This window comes from Musca vetustissima, unplaced genomic scaffold (assembly GCF_032173495.1).
Source record: "Musca vetustissima isolate MV318-11 ecotype Yass unplaced genomic scaffold, APGP_CSIRO_Mvet_v1 utg17337, whole genome shotgun sequence".
Lineage (NCBI taxonomy): Eukaryota > Metazoa > Arthropoda > Insecta > Diptera > Muscidae > Musca > Musca vetustissima.
In genome coordinates, this window is record NW_026880320.1 from 15,758 (window position 1) to 41,418 (window position 25,661).

Sequence of the window (25,661 nt, forward strand, 5' to 3'; positions counted from 1 at the left end):
CTGGTCAGGAGCATACACCAGCTGATTAGTACAATTTGGCTAGAAGAATGCATGCCCAATGATTGGAACCTCAGCATTCTGTGTCCCGTGCACAAAAAATTAGACAAACGGTATGTGAAAACTATAGAGGAATTAGTCTTTTTCCCATCGCATATAAAGTGCTATCCAGCGTGCTGTGTGAACGACTGAAGTCAATGACATTGTTGGACCATACCAATCAGGACTGGCGAATCCACCATAGTCCAGCTTTGCACTCTGCGCCAAATCCTGGAAAAGACCCACGAACAACACATCGACACATTCCACCTTTTCGTCGATTATAAAGCCGCATTCGACAGCCCTATCCGTTCAGAGGTGTTTAAAGTCATGTCTGCATTCGGCATTCCTGCAAAATTAACACGAATAACTTTAACTCGCACAAGGTCAGCAGTTGAAGTCGGAAAGGACCTATCGGATTTCTTTAATACCGAACGAAGATTCAGACAAGGTGACAGTTTGTCGTGGGATCTTTTTAATATACTGCCGGAAAATGTCATACGAGAGGCAAAGATGAACAGAAATGCCACTGTGTACACCAAACAACACAAGTTACTCGCCTACGCCGATGGCAACGATATAATGGGTCGAACATTGCGAGCGATAACAGCCACCTTTGAACAAATTGTAAAGGAATCTACCAAAGTGGGCCGGGTAGTAAAAGGCGAAAAGACCAAGTTGATGGTATCAACGTGCAAGACATCCACTAGACTCGGACCAACTGTGCAACTTGAGAACTACAGCTTCGAGGTAGTCAAAGATTTTATATACCTTAGTACCGCCATATATAAAACGAATGACATCAGTTTTGACCAACAAATGCTACTATGGTCTGAGTAAGCAATTCAAGAACAAAGGCACCTCTCGCCAGACAAAATTTTACAAGGCGCTGATACTACCCGTGCTGTTATATGGATCTGAAGCATGGGTACTTACGCAAGCAGTTGAAGCAGCTCTTGCAGTATTTGAGAGAAAAATTTTCCGAAAGATCTATGAACCGATCTACGTTGAAGGTGAATATCGCTGTCGAATGAACCATGAGCTGTACTATATATTCTCGGACATCGGCATTGTCCCACGTATCGAGCTGCCGTGACTACTTGGGCTAGGTCATGCTGTGAGAATGGATGAGGATGCTTCAGCACAGAAGGCATGTTAAAGCGATCCAACTGCTGGCTCACGCAGAAGGGGAAGGCCATGAGTTAGATGAAAAAAAAAACAAGTGGAAGAGAACATTTCGGAACATGGTCTTTCAAATTGGAAGAGCTGCGCGCAAGACCGACGCGCCTGGAAATATTATTTTCAGCTCGGCTTGTGGAACAAATGTTATTTCACAAGCTAGCTAAGTAAGTATGTATATGTAAACAAATATCAGCTGACTGGCTTTATACCATTTCAATACTAGTCTAAACAGCTGGGATTTAGTACTTCGATTTAAAAATTCAGTCGATTTACAAGGCATAGCCTTATAATACGTTTACATTTAACCGGATTTCATTAACCCAGTGGGTTTCAATTGTCAATTCCTTTGCATATATGTCAAATAAATCCTCATAAAGTAGGTTAACCCCGTAAAAAGTTCTAATGTATATGCCGTTTTAAGATGATTTATGCTACGTTTACATTGCATCGGATTTCGTTAACCTGGTGGGTGAGAATTGTCAATTCCATTGTATATACATCAAATAATTCCTCATAAATTTTGGTGAAGCTGGTAAAAAGTTATAATGTAAATTGCGTTTTAAATATATTTTCCTTAAGACAATTATCGTATCATATTGTACTTGTTGTAAATATGCATCATCTACGACATTTTATCATTGGTTATGGTCCATAGTTCAGAATGAAGCTTAATTTATTACAAAAAAGCGTTGGGCGCCATTGCCCGAGAAAACTTTATATTTCAATAAAATAACTTCTAGGTATTAAGTGTTATTTATAGACAAGTTTGAGATGATTTTTTTATTGTTAAAGTTAATTGCATCATATTACCAAAACAGTAGAGTATTTAGTTTCAATTTCAATTAAAACTGAACTTTGATATCCAAATCCGTTTGATTGTTATTATTATTATTATTTAGTTTTTAATTACATTTGGATGTTATAGGAATTTCAATTGCTGTCTCATTAGAGCTGTCAAGAGAGCACGCTAAAATGTCAAGACAAACAGCTGCAACAACAACAATAACAAACAATAGACAAATGTTGCTATAAAAGGTATTATTAATTTTTTTGCTGTTGCTCTGTTGCTAATAGATGACTGGGCAAGTTCATAACCTGTGGATACCATAAGTAGTAAACACGGTTCGGATATTGTACACTATTGTCGGTATTACTTTAGAAAAAATGTTGAAAAAATTTTGCAAACAAGTTTGAGATCTGCAGCAATGTTAAAGTTCCAGAACTCAAAGGATAAAAATTTCGAATAGGCTATTTAGACAGTTATGCAAATCAAATTAAGAATAAAATTGAGGTTCTGCATGTTATAACGGTAAGACTACGTTTAGATTTACGAAATCCACTCAATCTCAAATCCACTAGACTCGGATCCCTAGCGTATACGTCAAATATAATCCACTGGATTTGTGAGCATGATTAAGGTGAGGTATACGCTATTGAATTGACATTTGAGATCAAGTTGATTTAGTAGTCCAAACTCGCTCTAAAAGCTATAGTCTGAATGCATTTTACAAAATCCAGTTGATCTAAATTGTAGAGAGTGTTAAACCAGCATAATGTTCTAATGTAAATTCCGTTTTAGGAATGATTCCTAGATTTACAAATGGAGTGGATTTGGAAAACTAAATCGTTTTCTAAATATGTTCGTAATTTTTGTTATTTGAATTTTGCCTTGTAAGGGCACTGATCATTTGAAAGTAATTTTTATGTGTTTATTTATACTCGTTCGAGTCGAGCTTGATGATCTAAGTTTTGCAATGAAAAGGAAAGCCAGGAGAAGGCATATTGGCCTTTGCGGCTTTACAAAGGTCGAACGTTGATTACTTGTATTTATTCCGCCCTGATGCAAAACTTGCATATGCGAATTAAATTCAAAGTTTGACAAAGTTCGACATTTGTATTCATTCTAGTAACAGTCCTTTTCAAAGCAGATTTTTGTTGTAGCGATGGATAATTAAACCACACACCTACAATTGCTTCCATGGTATACACATGGTTTTGCGCAACCGTTTTGGAAGTGTGTTGATGGCTCAGAACGTTAAGTGGTCTGGCAACATTTGTGTTGCTCCGAGGACCTAGGTTCGTAATCTCTTAAACGGCATATACATTACAACTTTTTACCGGGTTAACCCATGGTACAATTATACAGGGTAGAACGGCATATACATTAGAACTTTTTAACGGGTTAACCTACTTTATGAGGATTTATTTGACAAATGAATTGACAATTGAAACCCACTGGGTTAACGTAATCCGGTTAAATGTAAACGTACTGTAGGGTAGCTTTTGTCAGAAAGGAGAAAATACAACTCTACTTTATGGGCAATAATGTCAGAATAAACATTACACACACAGTCACACATTTTCGCCCATGGAAATGTTCCGAAAGTTTTTAAATTCCCATACTTTTTTAAATTCCCATGTTGTGCAAAATGGTGTGCTCAATTTCGAGCAAAAGTGCGGCTCGAAAGCATAGCTGTGTTCAATATGTTACGAAATGTGTTCAATAAAAAAAACATATGCTTCATTGGAATTTGCAATTTGTTTAACAACAAAATTAAGAAAAAATATGCCTGATGGCTTATTAATTGCCCTGGTTTCTACCAGAAAAAGTCTAATGATACTGGTGTTAAAAATAAGCATTTATGGATATTTTGAGAGAAGTTGGTCCTTTCATACACAAGGGTACCATTCCCGAAAGCTTGCAGTTAGCAGCTACCTTAAGATTCCTGGCTGTTGGTGGATTTCAGAGGGTAGTGGCAAATGATTTAAAAATAAGTGTTGATCGCACAACAATGTGTAAAATATTGTGGAGAGTGATGAAAGTCCTGGAAGACAAAGTGTGTGCAAGCTGTAGACAAGGAGGAGCCCCTTTTTTTCTTTAATTTTACTATAAAAAATAATGTAAATACTGTATTTTTTAAATAAATATTGTAAAAACACGTTAAATATTACTTCAGCGTTCTTTTTCAACTTGTACGTGCTCAAAAAAACACGTACGATCACATTTCGTTTTCAATCCACAAGGCTATATGTGCTCGAATTATATTCCCAATATTTTTTGGGAATTCGGAATGGATCACACCAAATTTGGGAAAATATTTCACATTTGAGCAAACTCGAAATGCAGCACTTGGGCGTTTGTATATGACTTTGGCATAACAAGCCACAGTATGAAAAATTGTAATTTATAAGTTGTTATGGCCTACCTTGAACCTTGACACATATGCAAAGGAATTGACAATTGAAACCCACTGGGTTAAAGAAATCCGGCTAAATGTAAACGTAGTATGTGTCACCATGGCACAATAAATAGGTAGTCAATTTACCGCAGCTGATGTCTCGATTAACTGTCAAAGTGCGTAATTTCTACTTGAATTCGATGTGCAATGTTGCCAACCATGTAAAATATGATAAGGAAAAATTTGACAGATGGTCATACATCTCATTTATTGCTACATCGTGGAACAGACCTTAGCTAAAACATACACATTGTTGGTTATGGTTTCAAGTATCCCTCTTTATGCAGTTTTGTGTCAATACTCTTTTTTTTTTTTTTGATTACTACATAAATTTAGATTTAAACAGACATACATCAATCACTCTCCGTATGTCAGAACAAAATTATCAATAAAAATATGAAATACTAGCAAAGTACCCGCTACTTCGTATGCGGAAAGGGAATACAAAAATATTTCATATGGAAATGGTGAATACCGTATAATTAGTTGTACTATAGTTCTGAATTCCACCTCTATTCCTACATTTAATATCAAGTTTATTACCATTAATTACTCTTCATACACATAAGCACTATTTTCCGAAATCCACACTTTAGCAAAAACGTACAGGTTCCACATGTAATTCCATTTAGAACTTTTCGAACACCGTCACCTCCACTAAATTTGGTACCAAAAACCCTTTGGTCCTTCTTTCTAACTCTCTGTCAATGACCAACATTCTAAATTTTAGGTTTCCAGCTCTCTCCGTTATCCAAGTTTAGTGAATTTTCTATTCTATACTATTGGTACACATAAATTCGAGTTTCCAAAGTTGTCTCCATAGCTCAATACTACACTTCAACAGTAATCTATGTTCCAAATCTCAAGATTCAACCAAATCCAAATTGCTTCAAATTTAGTACCATTTAGTAATTCTCATACTCATAGGTAAGAATTTCTAAAACTACATCAATCCATCAATCCTAATCTTACTTCCACCAAAGTCCAAATTGTTCCAAATTATTTTTAAGTCCAAATATTAGGATTCCCGCTCACACAAAGCTAATTGTACCATATTTAGTACCAATTAGGTCTTCTCGTATCCATAAGTACGAAATTCCAATATTTCCTTAATCTTGCAATTTTAATTACAAATTTACGTTTACTATCTCTATCCGTTAACTCGAATCAAAATTGTACAAATTTTTTACCATTTAGTACACATAATGACGAATTTTAAAAAATTACCGACATATCTCAATTCTGCACTCAAACTGTAATATTAATTCAAAATTTTAGAATACAGCCCTACCGTTCACACATTTGTAAGATTTCCGGACCCATTTTGTACTTTTTGTTTCTATAATTAACAATTTCCTAAACTATGTCAATCTTACACTCCAACAGTAATTTTAATTAAAAAATTCGGGAGTCCAGCTCTATCCGTTCACACATAATCAAGTTGTACGTACACATAAATACGAGTTTCCAAAGATGTCTCTATAGCTCAATCTTCAACAGAAATCTTAATTCCAAATTTCAGGTTTTCAGTTCTATCCTTTCAAGCAAAATCCAAATTGTACTAAATTTAGTACCATATAGTACCTTTCGTACCAATAAGTACGAATTTCATAATCTACCTCAGTCCTACACTCCAACAGTCATTTTAATTCCCAATTTGAAGACTTCAGCTCTATCTGTTCACCTAAATCCAACTTCCACCAAATTAAGTACCATTTAGTACTTTTCGTACACATAAGTACGGTTTTTTAAAGCTAATTCCGATTATCAAGATTCCATCTCTACACACTCAACTGAATGTAAATAGTACGAAATTTAGTACCATTTTACACTTTTTATACACATAAGTACGAATGTACTTATTTCCGTACATCAACACTACTTCCCAACCAGTATTCCATTTCATATGTCAAGATTCATGCTATATATGTTCAATATATATACAACAGGAAGTAAATTCAGTAAAGTTTAGTACCTTTAGTACACTTATAGGTCGAATTTCCAAAAACCCTTTGCACATCATTCTAACTTTCCATCAGTGACCAACATTCCAAATTTCAGAATTCTAGCTCTTCCCGTTCGCTAATAAAAAGGGTACCATATTTGGTACATTTTAGTACTTTTCGTACCCTTCTACTTCCAACAAAACTTCCTGCATACCCCGATCCTACACCCCCATAATGACTGTACACTGTAGTATGAATTTCCAAAACTTCCTACTTAACCCAAACCTACACTTCACAGAGATCCTAATTCCAAGTTTCAGAATTCCAACGCTATCGGTTCACTCACAATCCAAATTGTACCAAATTTGGCACACAGTAGTATGAATTTCCAAAACCTCCAACTTACCCTAACCCTACAACCCCACGGTGACCCTAAATCCAAGTTTCAAATTGTACCAAATTTAGTACACAGTAGTACGAATTTCCAAAACCTCCTACTTACCCCAATCCTACACCACCACAGTGATCCTAACACCAAGTTTCAGGATTCCAACTCTATATGTTCGCCCACAATTAAAATTGTACCACATTTAGTACACAGTAGTACCAATTTCCAAAACATCCTACATACCCCAATCCTACACCCCCACAATGATCCTAAATCCAAGTTTTAGGATTCCAACTCTATCGGTTCACCCTCAATTGAAATTGTACCAAATTAAGTACATAGTAGTACCAATTTCCAAAACTTCCTACATACCCCAATCCTACACCCCCACAGTGATCCTAAATCCAAGTTTCAGGATTCCAACTCCATCGGTTTATCCCCAATTCAATTTGTACCAAATTTAGTACACTGTAGTACGAATTTCCAAAACTTCCCACAGACCCCAATCCTACACCCTCACAGTGATCCTAAATCCAAGTTTCAGGATTCCAACTCTATCGGTTCACCCCCAATTCAAATTGTACCAAATTTAGTACACAGTACTATGAATTTCCAAAACTTCCTACAGACCCCAATCCTACACCCCCACAGTGATCCTATATCCAAGTTTCAGGATTCCAACTCTATCGGTTCACCCTCAATTCAAATTGTACCAAATTTAGTACATAGTAGTACCAATTTCCAAAACTTCCTGCATACCCCGATTCTACACCCCCACAGTGATCCTAAATCCAAGTTTCAGGATTCCAACTCTATCGGTTCATCCACAATTCAATTTGTACCAAATTTAGTACACTGTAGTACGAATTTCCAAAACTTCCTACATACCCCAATTCTACACCCCCACAGTGATCCTAAATCAAAGTTTCAAGATTCCAACTCTATCGATTCATCCACAATTCAATTTGTACCAAATTTAGTACACTGTAGTACGAATTTCCAAAACTTCCTACAGACCCCAATCCTACACCCTCACAGTGATCCTAAATCCAAGTTTCTGGATTCCAACTCTATCGGTTCACCTACAGTTCAAATTGTACGATATTTCGTACACATTAGTACGAATTTCGAAAACTTCTTACTTACCCTAAACAGAGATGCTAAATCCAAGTTTCAGGATTACAACTCTTTCGGTTCACTCACAATTCAAATTGTACCAAATTTAGTACACAATAGTACGAATTTCGAAAACTTCTTACTTACCCTAAACAGAGATGCTAAATCCAAGTTTCAGGATTACAACTCTTTCGGTTCACTCACAATTCAAATTGTACCAAATTTAGTACACAGTAGTACGAATTTCCAAAACGTCCCACTTAACATGAATATAAATTACTGAAACTGGGTAAAAAAATTCCAAAACTACGTACATTCCCAATTCTACACTCAGATGTCCAACTCCTAATGTTAATTTCAAATTTCAGGATTCCAGCTCGATTTGTATCTCCAAATTAAATTTGTACCAAATATAGTATCATATAGTACTTTTCGTACACATGAGTACACGCTTTCAAAACCATCTACTTAAATAGACTCTACATCTCATCCCTAAGTCGCATTCCAAATTTCAAGTTTTTAGCTCTATCAATTCACATGCTACGAAATTGTACAAAATTAAGTACATTTTAGTACTTTTCGTACCCTTCTATTTCGAATTTCCAAAAACCCGTTGGTACATCTATCCTACACTCAGCGACCACCAATCCAAATTTCAGAGTTCTAGCTCTACCGGTTCGCCAAATACAAATGGTATCACATTTAGTACTTTTTAGTACTTTTCGTACCGTTCTAGTACGAATTTCCAAAAACGCTTCTTCCTAACTTTACATCAGTGACCCACATTCCAAATTTCAGAATTCTAGCTCTTCCCGTTCGCCTAAGACAAAGGGTACCATATTTGGTACATTTTAGTACTTTTCGTACCCTTCTAGTTCGAATTTCCAAAAACCCAGCCTTATCTCACGCCTACACACCAACACCAACCCACTCTCAAAATTTCAAGCTTCTAGCTTTAGCCGTTTCGTCTGGGCGATGATCTGTCAGTCACTCACTCACTCACTTAACACTAAGCTCTTTTATATATATAGATTATGTCTGCTAGTACGTTATGTTCTAAGAAACTAACAGGCACATGGGTTTTTAAAATTGTTTATGATCTATTTTTTTATTCACCAGCAAATTTGAGTGCCAAATAACAGCTACACAGGTTGAACCAGTAAGAAAAGTCCAAAAGTCGGTCGGGGCCGACTATCTGATACCCTTCACCACTGTGTATACATACAAGAGATGGTAATGTGTACAATATCCTGTTGATAGAAGAGACATAGCATCGGTGGATGACCATTGACATGGAATCGGGTGAAAACAAATGTGATCTACATATATATTTGCACTAATAAAAGACCATACCATTCTGATATCTATAAAAAAATTGAATGCCAATGGGGCTAACTTGAACTTTTAGTGCAACATTTGTATGAAATTCGGCAAAAAAAATGTATATGGGAGATATATTTAAATCAGAACCGATTTAATCAAAACTTCACACACATCAAACTTCACACAAACAGACGGACGGACGTGCATAAATCGAATCAGAAAGTGATTCTATGCATATTCTCAAAAGGAACCATGGGTCTATCTCGTTTCTTTCACAAAGACATAATACCACAGTGCGGCGAAGGGTATAAAAATCCACGCAGATAGTTGTCAGGGCTACAAAAATATCCTTTTAAAATCCACGCTTATAGTTCTGCATGTGCTTCAAACCCATTCCTTTAATACTCCTCGATCAAAGCTATTCCGGCCCTTCAAAAGTATTCTTTAAAAAAAATACGTTTATAGCTAAGTATGTCCTTAAAAATATTATTTCATAAGTCAATTAGCCAATTAGGTCCTTCAAAAAAATCGATTAAAAATCCACGCAATAGCTCAAAAAAAAATATATATATATATATATATATATATTAAGAATCCACGCTAATAGCTCTGAAGATCATTAAAAAATATTATTTTAAAAAATCCCGCTTATAGCTCAGAAGTTCATTTAAAAATAGTCTTTTATAATTTACTCTTTTAGCTCAGTAGCTCCTTCAAAAATATTCTTTTAAAAATCCACGCTCATACCTCAGAAGTTCATTTAAAAATAGTCTTTTCAAAAATATTCTTTTAAAACTTGTTCTTTTAGCTCAGAAGGTTATTTAAAAATATTCTTTTAAAAATCCGCTCAGTAGGTTCTTTAAAAATATTCTTTTGAAAATCCACGCTTATAGCTCAAAAGGTCACTCAAAAATATTCTTTTAAAAATCCAAGCTAATAGCTAAAAATGTCTTTCAAAGGTATTCATTTAAAAATCCACGCTTATAGCCAAGTATGTCCTTTAACAAATTCACTCTTATAGCTCAGTAGGTAATTCAAACATATTCTTTTAAACATCCACGCATATTGCAAATAGGTCCTCCAAAAATATCCCTTTAAAATCCACGCTTATAGCTCAGTAGGTCCTTCAAAAATATTCTTAAAATATATTTTTTAATTTTGTATATTTTATTTTTTTTCTTCCAGGGAAAATGTCTTTGTGGTCAATACATACGAGCCCGCCTACGAAGAGCTGGCGTTTTAAATCGTAAAGTCCTACAAAGAATGCGTAGCTTATTAGAACCATCATCAGAAGTTGTTTATGAAGTCTTTCCGGCATTAAATAGTGTGAGTAGCCATGAGACTAACTAACCAAGAATTTCTTTTAATTACATTTTTCATTTTCTCTTTCTCCCCACCCCCCACAGATGGGCGAAGAACTTGAACGCATGCATCCACGTATCTATACAAATGTTTCACGGCAACTTTCCCGCGCACCCTACGGCGAACTGGTCGACAGTGATACAGCGCCAATGTTAATGAATCTGGTGGCGAAGCAACTATTCTCACGTAGCACCGCCGAAAAGGAACGCATTACATGGGCCAAAATAATTTCTGTGTTTGCGGTGTGTGGCGGCTTTGCCATCGATTGTGTACGTCAAGGTCACTACGATTATTTGCAGTGTTTGGTCGATGGTGTGGGAGAAATTATCGAAGATGATCTAGTCCATTGGTTGGTGGAACGTGGCGGTTGGATGGGTCTGCAACAGCACATAAAACCCAAAGGTTCCCAAACATTTTCGTTTTTAGATTGGTTAACACTTTTCGTGGCGATCTCTTCAAGTTTTTATGCCGTAGCAAATTTCCTTAAACAAATAGGTTGTCAATTGTATTCGTTAATATTTTGAAGAAATACAGATGGGAATGTGATGAAGAGATACATTTTGTGATTTGTAATAGAAAAAAATAATGTGAAAAGAACTTTGTAAAATTATTTAATTATTTATTGTTTTTGTAATAATTTTAAGTTTGACATACCTACATACATACACACACACATTTGTTAAATGGTTGTTTGTAAGCCCCAGATCTACACAACATTGTTACAAAAAAAGTAAAATCACATTTGTTTTTAGTCAAAATGGTTAAATAATAATAATTGTTAAATTTGAAAAATGAAAATGTTTAAATTTTCCCTGCAGAAGACCCATAGTAATTTTCAGGATATATATAGAATCATTTTAGAGTTAAGTATTCCACTAATTTGACGTTATTAGGATTATATTCGTCGGAGGGAAGCAAAGCTGAATGCTATTGAATAGTTGCGAATGAAATAAACAGTCAGCGAGTCCATAGGGAGAATTTCAGAGGAAATATTCTTTTAAAAATCCACGCTTCAAAAATATTCTTTTAAAAATCCACGCTTCAAAAATATTCTTTTAAAAAACCACGCTTAAAAATATCCTTTTAAAATTCCACGCTTCAGAAATATTCTTTTAAAATTCCACGCTTCAAAAATATTCTTTTAAAATTCGACGCTTCAAAAATATTCTTTTAAAATTCCACGCTTCAAAAATATTCTTTTAAAATTCCACGCTTCAAAAATATTCTTTTAAAATTGCACGCTTCAAAAATATTCTTTTAAAATTGCACGCTTCAAAAATATTCTTTTAAAAATCCAGGCTTATTGCTCAGTAGATCATTCAAAAAAAAAATAAAAATGCCTTCTTGAAACGAAAAAAATTGGCGACCGGGACTTTGTCTGTGCCTATCCCGGCCTAAATGTGATTCCATCCTTGTCGAGGGGAGTGCTAACTGGCTCTCCTTTCAAACTACACGGTGGTGGAAAATAAAACCAAGTATTTATATGTAGCGGATGACAAAAATGCATATGAGAATTATTATCATTAATGTAACTAAGCAATGAAATTTAATTCACCACAAAATAATGTGGTATAAATGGTTTATGTATTTGCTAAGTGCTTAATGGTGCTTTGACAATGGCATTGCCAGATAGACTCAGCTGTTGCTAACAAGAAATAGTTTAAAATCCACAATAAGTTCTACATTGGATCGGATAAAAACATGAACAATGGAAATTGATTTATATTTGTAAGTGTGAGGGAGCACCATCCACGACAGTTTTGAAGATTTTAATTGGAAAAAAAGAATCTGATTGGGTTCTATTTTAGAGAAGAAAGCTAGGTTATCAATTTCATATTTGCCGAACTGTCTGTGTCTTCTGCCACCGCGATGGACACCTACAGAGTATATGTTCAATTGTTTCTAGCTCTTCTCATCCTCACATAGACGCCAATAATCCACTCGGTTAATGTCACATTTGGAAGTAAGATATCTAATTTTGCAGTAACCTGTTATGACCGCTAATCTCCCTCTTACTACGAGACAACAGCGAAGAAGCTCTGCGGCGAGACCATCAACATACATAGTCACCGGTCCTATGTTAAGGGTTTTGTCTATCTCAGCTGCTTTCGTGATTTCTGCCTAAAAAACGCTGCAAAAATCGTTATGTTTATATAAATTATAGATGTCTAGTTCCTTGCAGTAAACGCCTGCACCAGTACCAGTACTACTTGTCCAGGATTCCCTGCTAGGCAACTCTACTCTGATGTCGTTAAAGTCGTTTTGGGAGGGAGTATAATCACTGATGTGAGTACTCCTCTCTAAAAAGTAAAAAACTGGCGTCGTGTAAAGCGTGGCCAAAATTCAGCGACTTCCAGGCATCCGCTTCCCGGAGCATCAAAGCACATCTAGCAGCATTGCATTCAAGGCTGCCTTGCAGGAGTAGATTCCTATTAGTCCGTTCTTAATGCATTCCTCAACATTCCTTTTCCTTCTACGATGTGCAGGGTGGAGCTGACCTAGGTCAAACTACGCCAACCCAGTACAGGCGGCAATCGTTGGTGAAACCACAAGCCTCGTGTCGTCTAGATCAAGCGATTGTGATCCGGCTGTTATAGGTATGGATGCCTTGGCACCTGCAGCTGTACCTGCTACCACCGCATCGTGTTTACCTAAAAACCAGTAAGGAAAGTTGTAAAGTCGGACGGGGCCGACTATATGATACCCTTCACCACTTTAGGTATATTCAACAGATGAATCCTAACAGACGTCGATACTAAATTTTTCATTTGGTCAGATATAGAAGCTATATCTAAATCTGAACCGATTTTTACGAAACTAAACACACATCATTCTAGACCTAATTCATTACGCTGTACTAAATTTCGTGCAAACCGAAAGATATTAAGGGACTTTGGTACACTATTTACATTAAATCGGTCGAAAATATATATGGGAACTATATCTAAATCTGAACCGATTTTCACAAAACTTAACACACATCATTCTAGACCTTATTCATTACGCCGTGCTAAATTTCATGCAAATCGAAAGATATATAGGGATTTTGGTGCACCATTTACATTAAATAGGACAAAAATATATATGGGATCTATATCTAACTCTGGACCGATTTTCATTCTAGACCTAATTCAGTACGCTGTACCAAATTTCGTGCAAATCGAAATATATATAGAGACTTGGGTACATCATTTACATTAAATCTGACGGATATATATATATATATATATATATGTATATGTATATATATATATGTATATAGTATATATATAGGATCTATGTCTAAATCTGGACCGATTTTCAGGAAACTTAACACACATCATTCTAGACCTAATTTAGTACACTGTGCCAAATTTCGTGCAAATCGAAAGATATATAGGGACTTTGGTACACAATTTACCTTAAATCGGACGAAGATATATATGGGAGCTATATCTAAATCTGAACCGATTTTCCCGAAACTTAGCACACATCATTCTAGAGTTAATGGAATACGATACGCTAAATTTCGTGCAAATAGAAAAATATATAGGGACTTTGGTGGACCATTTACATTGAATCGGGCGAACCTATATATGGGAGCTATATCTAAATCTGAACCGATTTTCATGAAACTCAGCACACATCATTTTAGGCCTAATTCATTACGCTGTGCCAAATTTCGTGCAAATCGAAATATATATAGGGACTTTGGTGGACCATTTACATTGAATCGGGTGAACCTATATATGGGAGCTATATCTAAATCTGAACCGATTTTCATGAAACTCAGCTCACATAATTTTAGGCCTAATTCATTACGCTGTGCCAAATTTCGTGCAAATCGAAAGTTATATAGGGACTTTGGTGCACCATTTATATAAAATCGGACGAAACTATATATGGGAGCTATATCTAAATCTGAACCGATTTTCATGAAACTCAGCACACATCATTCTAGGCCTAATTCATTACGCTGTGCCAAATTTCGTGCAAATCGAATGTTATATAGGGACTTTGGTGCACCATTTATATAAAATCGGACGAAACTATATATGGGAGCTATATCTAAATCTGAACCGATTTTCATGAAACTCAGCACACATCATTCTGTTCCTAATTCATTACGATTTGCCAAATTTCGGAAGATTCAGAAGATATATAGGGACTTTTTACATTAAATCGGACGAATATATATATGGGAGCTATATCTAAATCTGAACCGATTTTTCCCAATTTCAATAGGGTTCGTCCTTGGGCCAAATAAGTGACATATGCCAAATTTCATTCATATCGGATTATAAATGCGACCTGTACTTTGTTCACAAAAATACATGGACGGACAGACGGACATGCGTAAATCGACTCAGAAAGTGATTCTATGCATATTCTCAAAAGGAACCATGTGTCTATCTCGTTTCCTTTTGCCTGTTACAAACATATGCACAAAGACATAATACCCTGTACCACAGTGTGGTGAAGGGTATAAAAAGATAACCCGGCAATTCAAATGGAAAACGAGCTAGTCAATACTGATGCAAATCAGTCTACGACTGACAGGACTGTAGTTCTGGGAGGGGGCGACCTACATGCTATCTGCGATAGTCCGACGGTGGGGAATCTATCGAGACCCTAACAACCGACAAAGATTCAAAAGTCGGAACTGCCCGAGAAGCACCCGATGCGAAGCACTATAAACGTGCCGTATCTTATCTCCGCAAATTCGTAGGGCTAGATGCGAATTTGCCTTCGTAGAGGGAGGTTCATCTCATCAAGGGCAAGATGAAATTCGTAAGGACGTTCGAAAGAACTTACCCGCACGCTCCAGATGGACAGGATCTCCCTGCCGAAACAGACGGCTCTGTCAAAAGTCTCCAAGGAGACCTCGGAACCGAGCAAAGTAGCAGAGTCGGCGAAACCCACTGTCTCTGTCAAATGTGTGAAGCTGACTTCTGACCCGAAGCCCCCAACGCAAACTGTAATCCATAAGGGTGAACGACGTGTGGAGGGCTCTGTATCAAAGCCCGATTATACGGCAATTGAAAAAGGTGAAGCGGTTGGTGCTAAGGCTCTGATCCCTATGGTAGGATAAGCGATAGTCACTGGTTGATATTTGAAGCAAGTCTCTAACGTCTTCTATAGAAGTCTCCAGCAAAGATCTCCCAATCTATCCAACGAATAACTCATTTTCTATAGAAGTCTCCAACAAAGATGAGATCCGGTATGCTAGTGGACTCATAAATATTACACACCATAGAGGGATAAAATATCCTGTGAATGGTGATCCTTCGTTTCTTTAGCAACCCACTTATTTTCTTCCTGCCTTCTTTCAATTTAAAAATCTACGAACTCCAAAAATAAATTTTCTTTTATTGCCATTATAAGCAAAACTTTATTATTATTTAATTTTATAGAAAATAAATTGTAAACTAGTTATATATACTTTTTTGTTTTTTTGATTAAAATTAAACTCTACATATATACTTAACGAACATTCATAAGTTATAAAGTAAATAATTTGTTTAGGTTTTTTTGTTTTATAATCAAGTAATTAATGAAAAAATTATTAAACAATTAACAACAATTCTAAGGAAAATGGGATAAATAATCAAAGAAGAGGAATGGGATGGGGAGGTCAGGTCAGTTGGTTAACAAAGAATAATATGATGGGTTAGTTGTTTGTTAGTGATGAATGGGTGGTGGTGTTGGTGTAGTAGTGGAGGTGGGGTTGTTAAACATTTAAGGTTTTCCAAAAATGTAGTACCAAAGGTATATAAGTTTGTTGTTGTTTTTTGTGGGGCCGGGAGGGGGATAAATAATTTCCCAATGTAGAAGTACTTAAAAAACTATTTGTATAACAAATAACTTAGAGAGAATTGTTATGCAGCATAGATATAACTATAAATATAATAATAAAAATACACTTATAACATAAATAAAATTAAATAAATGTCCAAATATAATTTTGTGTTTTTTAATATTTATATAGAACAATTAGGTGAATTCATGGTGAGAGTTAAGGATATGTGATGATTTAGATGCTAATATAATTAAGAAAAAAATATAATTTTTGTTGTGGTACAAAAAGCGTATTTTATATATGTGAGGTATTAAATTATAAAGACATAATTGTCATACTTCAATGTCTTAGAATTCAAAATAAAGGGTGTGTTTTAATGGTGTGTGTGAGGGAGGGCGGGTCCAAAAATATTCCTAGTTGGCTGATCGTTAATCAAATCAACCTTGTACTCTGTGATTAGTTGCAGTTCCCGGCATAATTGCTCTGCATTATGATCCATCGCCATTTACATTTTACTTTTCTCATTGGCCACAGCTTCCAGGCGTTCTATGACTTTTGTTAAATCCATTTCCTTGTTGATTTTCAAGTACATAGTTTTGCGCACTTCATGGAATGCAACCCAGGCGGGTACTTCTTTGGCAATCAATTTCAAATGTTTTTCAATTTCTTGGGCGGTCAGACTTGTACGGAAACTATTTTGGATTTTCTTAATGACAATTTCTTGCGTGAGAACACCTTTGCGTTCGGTAATGAAAACATTGCGTAAATGGCGAGCCAATTCGGGTAGACGTGAATAGTTGGCAGCCTCTTGATCCTGTGAGGGACGACGTGTCATGGCATCTAAGGCCTTGGCAGCTTGTTTTGCACGAATTTTTTCCAATAGAGATTTGGGTACACCCTTTAGTAGTGAAGCTGTTGCATCTGCTGCCGGGGCCGCCGCTGGGGTTGTTGGTGCTGCTGTTGGATCGGTTGTTGTCTTTGTAGCTGCTGCTTCCTTCGCCTTGTCATTGGTTATATCCTTATTGTTGCCTGGTTCTTTGGATGTTTCTGCTTTTGTGTTGTCAATATTTTTCTTATTCTCTGCCTGCACTTTATCGGCCTCAATTTTCGCCTCATAACGCTCCAATGCCCTTTCCATAGGGGTAGCACAATTAAAGAGATTCCTGGCGGTCGATAGAATATCCTTGGCCGAGGAATATTTCTCTACATTGGGTGGTTGTGGCAAATTGCCCAATGGAATTTCGGGACAATTTTCCAAATCAAAGTCTGGATGCCAACGTGTTACCTTTTCACGGGGAATTGATAGTGGTGGATCCAGTGAGAGAAGGAATTTCTCATGTTCCTCCTTTACCTTTTCCAATAGCAAATGTTGGAATTTCTGTAATCTTTCGGTCATAACATGAGGATTCATGGAATTACTTTGGGCCGAGCTTAGCACATCGTCTTCATCGATTTTATTCATTTTCATTTTTTCCGGTAGATTTTCTACATTTGGTGCAATAACCAATTGGAAGTAGTCGGCCTTTGAGGCTGACCCATAGTTACGCATTTTCATTTGTGAGAAAATAAAGGCATCCGGATAGATGTGTTTAATCTGAGCCAAATGACGTTCATAGAAGTTTTTGCGTAACATTCTCTGTACGGCGGGTTTTAATTTTTTGAAAGTGATACATTCACGACGATTATGGAACATAGCACAAACGGAATCCAAACCCTTGAATACTTCAATAAGATGACGATATTTGTAGGGCAAGGGTAATTGGCCAGCTTTGCTTGTTTCAGCCAATGACATAAAACGTTGATATGCCGGTGGCACAATCATCTTGGAGGGTGAACCATGTTTGGCCGGACTGAAGAGGACACGTTTGGAAACATCGGTGTGACGTGGTGACATAAGTTCATTTTTGTCGGGTGTTGGGGGAGGAAGTTTTGTGGGTGTTTTAAAGGTTTTTGAGGGACTGGAAAAGAGAAGAGAGAGAAGGAAAATTGGATGAGTATATAATGAATAAAAAAACAACAAATACAAAATAATACAATTAAGAAACAAAATTTTAAAAATAATAAAATAAAAAATATTTTTCAGAGAAGATAAAAAGGGATTTTTGTTCAATATCTCAACCTAAAAAAAGTTTTGTAATTATTCCAAAACATAAAATGAAGTCAGAATTTTTTAGTGAATAAAATACAGGGATTTTTGGTACCATTTGGCACATTAGGCCCATTTCAATTTGTTGTATATAAAATGCTATACTTTTGTTTATCAGTGGATTTAGAAACTATTTATTTTCTTCAAAGGCTATAAGATCAAAAACCCCTTTTCATCTGCTATTTAATTTTCTTCATTTCTTTTACGCTTTCCTACTAAATTGAAATATTAAAAACAATTTTCATGTTTTCTTTTTACCCAATAAAATCACATTTACCTTGACCTATCTTAATTATAAAAACAGAATTCCCGTCCTAAATAAAATCTAGTCGAATAAAATCAGAATTTATTAATGACTTCACAATAAATTAATTGTGTCTGTTGACATTCACACACACATTCTGGGAGTAATAGTAATATTGAAAAATCAACGTTTCATAGTTGTATGTAGTTGGCCTACAAATTAGCAAGAAGAAAATAAAAAAATAAATAAAGAGTTTGAGCAAAAACTATTTGGCTTTAAACCCAAACTTTAGTTTTTAGCATTATCAACAACAATTGAGGTCATATTTTCTTCTTTTCGAGTGTATTGAAGAAAAAATGCTTAAATTGCATTTAAAACACGCCAAGAGCAATGATGTTGATTTGCATTTAATTCTTCTACATCTTCACCTACAGTTTGAATTAATTGTGAGAAATAAAAAAAAAACTTAAAAAACAACGCTTAAAATTAAATATAAAAAAATCACCCCCTTACAAAAAAAGTTAAGCTCTGGCATGTGTTTAAAAACTTAAAAAAAGGATAAAGGAATGCATTAATAAATTCAAAAGAGGGGGTTGATTGGTTGCTCTCGTTGTGCAAGGACAACAATTGAAGTAAAGGAATGCAGCATATGTCATATGCAAAGTTATTTTTCGGGTACCATATGTTGATGGGAAAAATGCTATTTTAATTTCAGGGTGCTCTGCTCATCATGTGACATTAATGACCACCACATGTTTTCAGTTTATATTTTTGCATTTTCCCAATAACATTTTCTCGAATTGTTTTCACATAGTTCCCGGATATTTTATTTGATGCCATTTTGAAGCAATTAAAAAATATACGTTACAAGATCCTTTTTTATATATGGGTGGTAATGATGGTGGTGGTTATGGCGATCGTTATTGAAATTTCTACTTCAAGGGTTTTGTTTGTATACCCAAACAACCAACACATGTACGTACACACACATTTCATATCTAATGTCTGTCGGCGGTTGGGTTCTTGTGTTGTTTCCTTTTTCTTCAAATTAAAACCTTATAACTATCATGTTTGCCTTTTACTTATTTTTCTTCGGCACACAGAAAAAGGGGGTTGTTTTTTGTACGTTACAAAAACATGTTAGGCATAAACTACAGACATTATTGTTATTCCTAAAGATCGTCGCCGTCTGGTTTTAAAAGAAGAAATAACAACAACAACCACAACGACAACAAAGGATAGAAATGTGTATTTTTGAAATGACAAGGCATTCTTTTTTGTTCTTCTCAAACGGATTTTCTTTATCTTCCTTTTTCTGGGTTTCAGGTAGCAGCCGGTTGGCTCTTGCTCTCTCTGGAAACTAAGTAATATTGTTTGTTTATTGTGAACAACAATAGGAGAAGCTAAATATGCAAGTACGTGCTGCTCGCTCTGAAGCTGGGGGGTTAGTTACAATTTTCTTAGGTCATAACCTAGAAGAAAAATGAATGTGTCGAAATAAAAAAGTAACGGAAATTTTCTTTCTTACGAAAGGAGAAATTGCATGGAAATGACAACAGGAAAGGTCAGGGGTGGCAGGCAATGTGTAAATAACTTTCTTTGTTTGAAAATGTAATTTTAAGGACGTTTTGAAGATGGGTGATTAAGAATTTAGTTATTTTTTTGATAGGGTGATCAATTTTGCTTTCTATCGGCAGCTGTTTTAATAAATTGTATGTTATTAATTGTAAATAGAGTTGGCTCAAGGTAGATACATAAGGTAGCCGCATCGGCGAATTGGGAACATGATATGTCAAAATAGTTAACAAGGCGAATAATAATTGATTCGCCGTAACATATCAAATTTGAAGCGAATTTCATTCAACCAATCAGAATTCAGCATTTTGAAATATTAAACATGATTGTTTACTTTTTGTTAATTTTTAAAATTGTGAATGTTTGTGCAAATTCAGATTGGTGAATGGAAAATAACATCAAACAGCGACTTAAATTCAATGAAGAGCTTAGGAACGGAACCGGACGTTGACTATTTATCCTTGAATTTTAATGCATTCCATGGACTCCAAATGAAATTCGAAACAAATGAAATACCATTATAAAGGCATACAAAACGTGTTTCGGTGTTGGAAATCAAGCAAAAATGTAACTGCTCCAAGATTCACAAATACAGACAAAATATACTGGATGTAGAATTTTGTTCCACTATCCACTATGTTTCCACTATCTTTTGTCTGTTTAAATTTCATCTTCTTTAAGGGTAGAGTTTGTTCTTATGTTATCTGTTGTATCAACTGAAATTCAAGTCATATCTGTGTGCCCATCCATCTGTACTTCATTAAGTAATGATGTTCTTTCCGTTCTGGTCAAAGGCAAAACCAATAGTTTTGGCAATGATATTTTGAAATGGACCAAAAAACTTTATTTCGTTTTCTATGAAGGTCATAACTATGGTATTGTTAGAGGCTGAAGTATAAGATAATCACCGCATAGTTTTGCTCCGCAAAAAATTTAAGTCCAATATTCCAGATTTATATTATCGGCCCGTCCGACTATATTTCTTTTCTCATTGGTTTTTTTAATTCTTTCATAACATGTATTTCAATAAAAATAAAAAAATTCAAACGCATTGTTTTTGTTTTTAAATTTAAATTCTCTTTTCATCTACCGGCGAATTAAAATAACAAAATTCTATTTGACATATAATGTTACCATCAGCTGCCTTGATACGGTTACCTTATGAATATACCTTGAGTTGGCTGATGTTGATTTAAGGCCTTGACAAATGTGTCGGAATTTGATATTTGTCACATTTAATTTTTTTTTTTACAATGGGATTATTTAAAAAGCATTCTTTCTATGGATTTGTATTGGATGTTATTGAAAATTATAGCTAAGAAAATTTCACAAACATCCAAAATAATTTGAAATAAATTAATTTTTTGAATAAAAAAATGATATAATATAATAGTTGTATTTTACTTTGGACCCTCTTCTAATGTACCAATTTTTCTTGGCATTTTGAACATTATTTTCATGGTTTCATTTCAAAAAATTCATCATAGAAAACTGTAAATTAGAGTAATTCATAGTTATATAAAATGATTTAAAATAAATTTTAGTTTTTGTTTCACTATGCAAACAACAATTACTGGACTGGTGTTGTCATTTCCTAGCCCATAGTTTTAGTTGTATATTTCATTTCATATTCTTCCAAGTTGCTAATTATTATAATTGCTCAGGAAAACCGGCATTTAGCTCATCTTTTTCTTGAGATATGAATTATTTGGAGATTAATGTAACGAAGTTTTTGGAATCGCTCATGGCCCTTTGGGCCAGGTTCTCGTTTACGAAATAAAATTGAAACGCCGATATTTCCACTAAAGAAAAATTAGCTTTTTTATACACAAAATGAGTTCTTCATTCATAAAACTCTCTAAATCTTGTCCCAAATAACATATTTCTTCCCTAAGGTTAACGTTTTATTATTATATTTCTTTGTCCCTTTTCAGTATTTTCGATTTTTTTTCTAAGATTGATCACTCATCAAAAATGTCTATGGCTTGGTAATTATTCAGGAAATTTGATAATTTACTAAAATAAATTATAAAAAGAAACATTTTTAATTTTTTCCCCAAAACAAAGAATGAAAATTGAAGTTACTTATCATCTTGTACTCCAGTTTAGGGTTTTAGTGGTATTCTTCTTTTCAATTAAGTACCGAGTTTTGTTTTGGTGTTTTTGTTTTTTTTTTTTTCAATTTTATATAGATACACATACATATTTTTCAATTGTCCACCTCATACCAACACACACAATATTTCTTGCTGTGGGCTGGTGTGAGTGATAAAGCAAAACAGTGGAAAGCCACCGTGTGTGTGTTTGTCTCATTATCTGTGGTCTAACAACAAAGTGTATTTAATATTATTTTTTGGTTAAAAATTTAGGCGGGAAACGTGGTGACTTAAGAAGGCATTGAAAAATGTGGAAATTTTGGTTTAACCACCCAAAAAGAAAAACTTGAAAAAATTGATCACTATCTATCTTCTCTTCAATAAACCACTAAAATAATAATAAAAATATTTAATTTGTTTGATTTTAGTTAGTTCCTCTTACCTTGTCAAAACTTCCAATTCAATTTTATCGAATTCTTTCAATTGTAAAACTGGTGTCTTCTTCGAAGGTGATTGCATATTCTCCTTGAGTTTACGATTACGTTCCTCCTGCTCTTTGCGGGTCTTTTCCAATTCCTGTATACGTGCCAAAGAGGCCTTAAGCTCTTGCAGTTTGGCACTACGTGACACCTTGGTTTTAACTTCCTCAAAAGTAAGTTCCTTCTTGACCATGGATTTAATTTCTCCCTGCTTGAGGGGTGTAGATCCTTTGATAATTTGTTTGGTTGGTGTCTTAAAGCCACGTTCAACATTTTTGGCATTATTTTGTGAATTGAAAGCATTAATAATTGTACCCGATGGTGTGGATTCATTAACTTTTTGTCTAGTTCTTGGTGTAGCAACTTCAGCGGGTTTTTTACGTGGCGACAGTGTGCCTTTTTTAATAAATTGTACTAATTTTTGTTGTTTAATATTCTCCTCAATTTTGGACATTTTCTTGGGTGATACACCGCTGTCCGGTACCTGGCTGGGATCTTGGACACCAATGCGTTTGACAGTGCGTCCGGAACGGGTACGCATACCCATTTTCTTAAGAGCTGCAATTTCATCATGCTGGTCCTGTTGAGCCTGTTGGGTAACATTTTGTTGGCTATTCTGTTGTGTAGTTGTTGTGTTGGCATTTGAGTCTTGTGTTGTTGGTTCTGATGATTCCAGAAGACGCTGTAAACAAGAGAAAAAAATTGTAAATTATTATAAAATTCTCTTATTTTTTTCTTTAAATAACTTTTGTCAACTATTTTTTGTTAATAATCTTTTAAACAAAACAAGTATTCAATGATATCATAAAGCGTCTCTGCAACCACGCTGCCTCTAGGCAGGGGATGTTTTGCCAGCCACTACTACCAGCATGCATGCATGTGTATTTCTTTCTCGCATGCATTAACAAACGACGCATTTATTTTACAAATAAATTCACTTCCTTTGAAAAAGGATATCCTTTTTTATTGGTAAATATTGTTAAATAATAAACTTACTCTAGTTTTAATGGTAGTTATATCCTCGGCTACAGCACGTTTTCTGGTATTGAAAAACGCTGCAATAGATGGTTGAGCCATTTCTTTTCCTTTTTTAACTTCTTGTACTTGGTCAAACAAAAATAAATTTAATTATATATTTTTTTCTTATTGCTTTTATTTTTGTTTATTGCTTATATGCACTTTGTTTTCTTCTTTTGTATTGCAGGATTGTGCTCATGTGTTATATTTATATATATTTCTATATTAACACTTTGCTTTTTTATTTTTTTCTTCCAGGGTTAAATTCTTTTTATTTTCTTTACCACCACACACAGTAGGTCTTTAGTCTTTGTTGGATAAATTGGTTATGATGGTTGGTCTGACTACAGCACACGTCGTCGTCTGGTTATCCCGCTCAAATTTCTACTGACAAGAGTTTTTCCCTCCAAAAGTTCAGTCAACGACAAACGCATGACGTTGACGTTTGGGTTGACGTATAAAAATTCCTCTGTCGACGTCGTTGCAAACGCGCCAAAAATTCTGTCTTATCTTTGTTTATATTTTGTCAGAAGCGGTATGTGTGTATGTGTGAAATTAACAGCTGATGATCCGCACACAACTACCAACAGATGTCGAACAAAAAGGGGGTCAACATACATTTCCAACAATAACGAGTGGCATCTCAATGTGAAAGGCAACAAAACAGCTGTTTGCTGTTGTATTTGATGATGATATGGGAACTTCTCCTTTTGTGGTCTTGATGGCGTAGTACTTTTTTGTTGTTATAATTTATGTAATTTTTTGATCTTTTAGGAGATAATAATTATATTTTTATATCACACAAACATAAATACACAAAAATTTTCGACAAAACAGGTTTAAAAATCACTTGAAATACACTTTATCCACGCACGAATAGACACATGAATTTTTCACACAAGTCCCGTTGTCTACGAAATGAAGTTGACAGATGACCATGAAAATGGCATTCATAAAGGTCACTGTAGACTATTGGATTTGCTTACGTTAAAGGGGATTGGCATTAATAAAATAAAGAGGTTAAAAATAAAATATATTTAAACAATTAATGAGTCTTTTAATAAAATATAATTTAAATTTCTTGACTAAAACGGGATATACTGACTATAATCTAAAATATTTGCTTAAATTGATTAATGTTAATACAAAAAAAGTAGTTTATGTAAAAGCGAATTTACATATAACATTTAATCATGATTAAAGGCTGAATCAGGGTTTATTTTCTTAATCAGGCTAAATTTACCATGATTTACCACACAAATTTAAATCATCGTGCAGCAGGATTTATTTTAAATCATGATCGAAATCATGATACTACAGAGATGCAACGCGGGTTTTGTACGAAAAAATACAACTCTCTCACAATGTACCAAAATTTGCAACTGTTTTTACATGCCGTTTGTTTTTAAATTTAACGGCTGACAAATACAAAAATGACAGATCAAAGGAAAATACAAATTAATTATAGAATTTTTGTGTTTTTAGGTGTTTTTTTTACTTTCCAAACGATCACAGTATTGCAAAACCATTTCCATTGTGGTAATTCTTCTATTCTTTTTCAAATTGCAAACAAATATTTTTGGCGCAAATTAATAATTTTGTATGTATACTAACAAACATCAGCTGATCGGCATTTAGATCATGATTAAGGGTATGTGTAAACAATTAGGGTGTATTTCTGGATTTCGTTAATCGAGTCGATTTAAAATCGTAAATGTAAATGTACTTTAAGG

At 34.8% G+C, this 25,661-nt stretch overlaps 2 protein-coding genes and 1 non-coding gene across 3 annotated transcripts; 1 reads left to right on the forward strand and 2 right to left on the reverse strand.

Annotated features, from left to right (window-relative positions):
* Nucleotides 1-1,359: 1,359 nt before the first annotated feature.
* Nucleotides 1,360-11,116, forward strand: LOC133325876 (bcl-2-related ovarian killer protein homolog A-like). Its single transcript, XM_061534576.1, has 4 exons — nt 1,360-1,382; nt 9,027-9,075; nt 10,416-10,556; nt 10,637-11,116. The coding sequence occupies exons 1-4, from the start codon at nt 1,360-1,362 to the stop codon at nt 11,114-11,116; spliced, it is 693 nt and encodes a 230-aa protein (XP_061390560.1).
* A 798-nt stretch (nt 11,117-11,914) lies between these two features.
* On the reverse strand, nt 11,915-12,046 carry LOC133325886 (U6atac minor spliceosomal RNA). The gene has a single exon (XR_009754174.1). It is a non-coding gene; the product is annotated as a U6atac minor spliceosomal RNA (small nuclear RNA).
* A 4,797-nt stretch (nt 12,047-16,843) lies between these two features.
* Nucleotides 16,844-23,993, reverse strand: LOC133325883 (DNA replication factor Cdt1-like). The gene is made up of 3 exons (XM_061534582.1): nt 23,908-23,993; nt 22,875-23,593; nt 16,844-18,329 (listed from the first exon to the last, which is right to left on the reverse strand). Exons 1-3 carry the CDS (start codon nt 23,986-23,988, stop codon nt 16,877-16,879), a joined length of 2,253 nt encoding a protein of 750 aa, XP_061390566.1. The 5' UTR covers nt 23,989-23,993; the 3' UTR covers nt 16,844-16,876.
* Nucleotides 23,994-25,661: the final 1,668 nt, after the last annotated feature.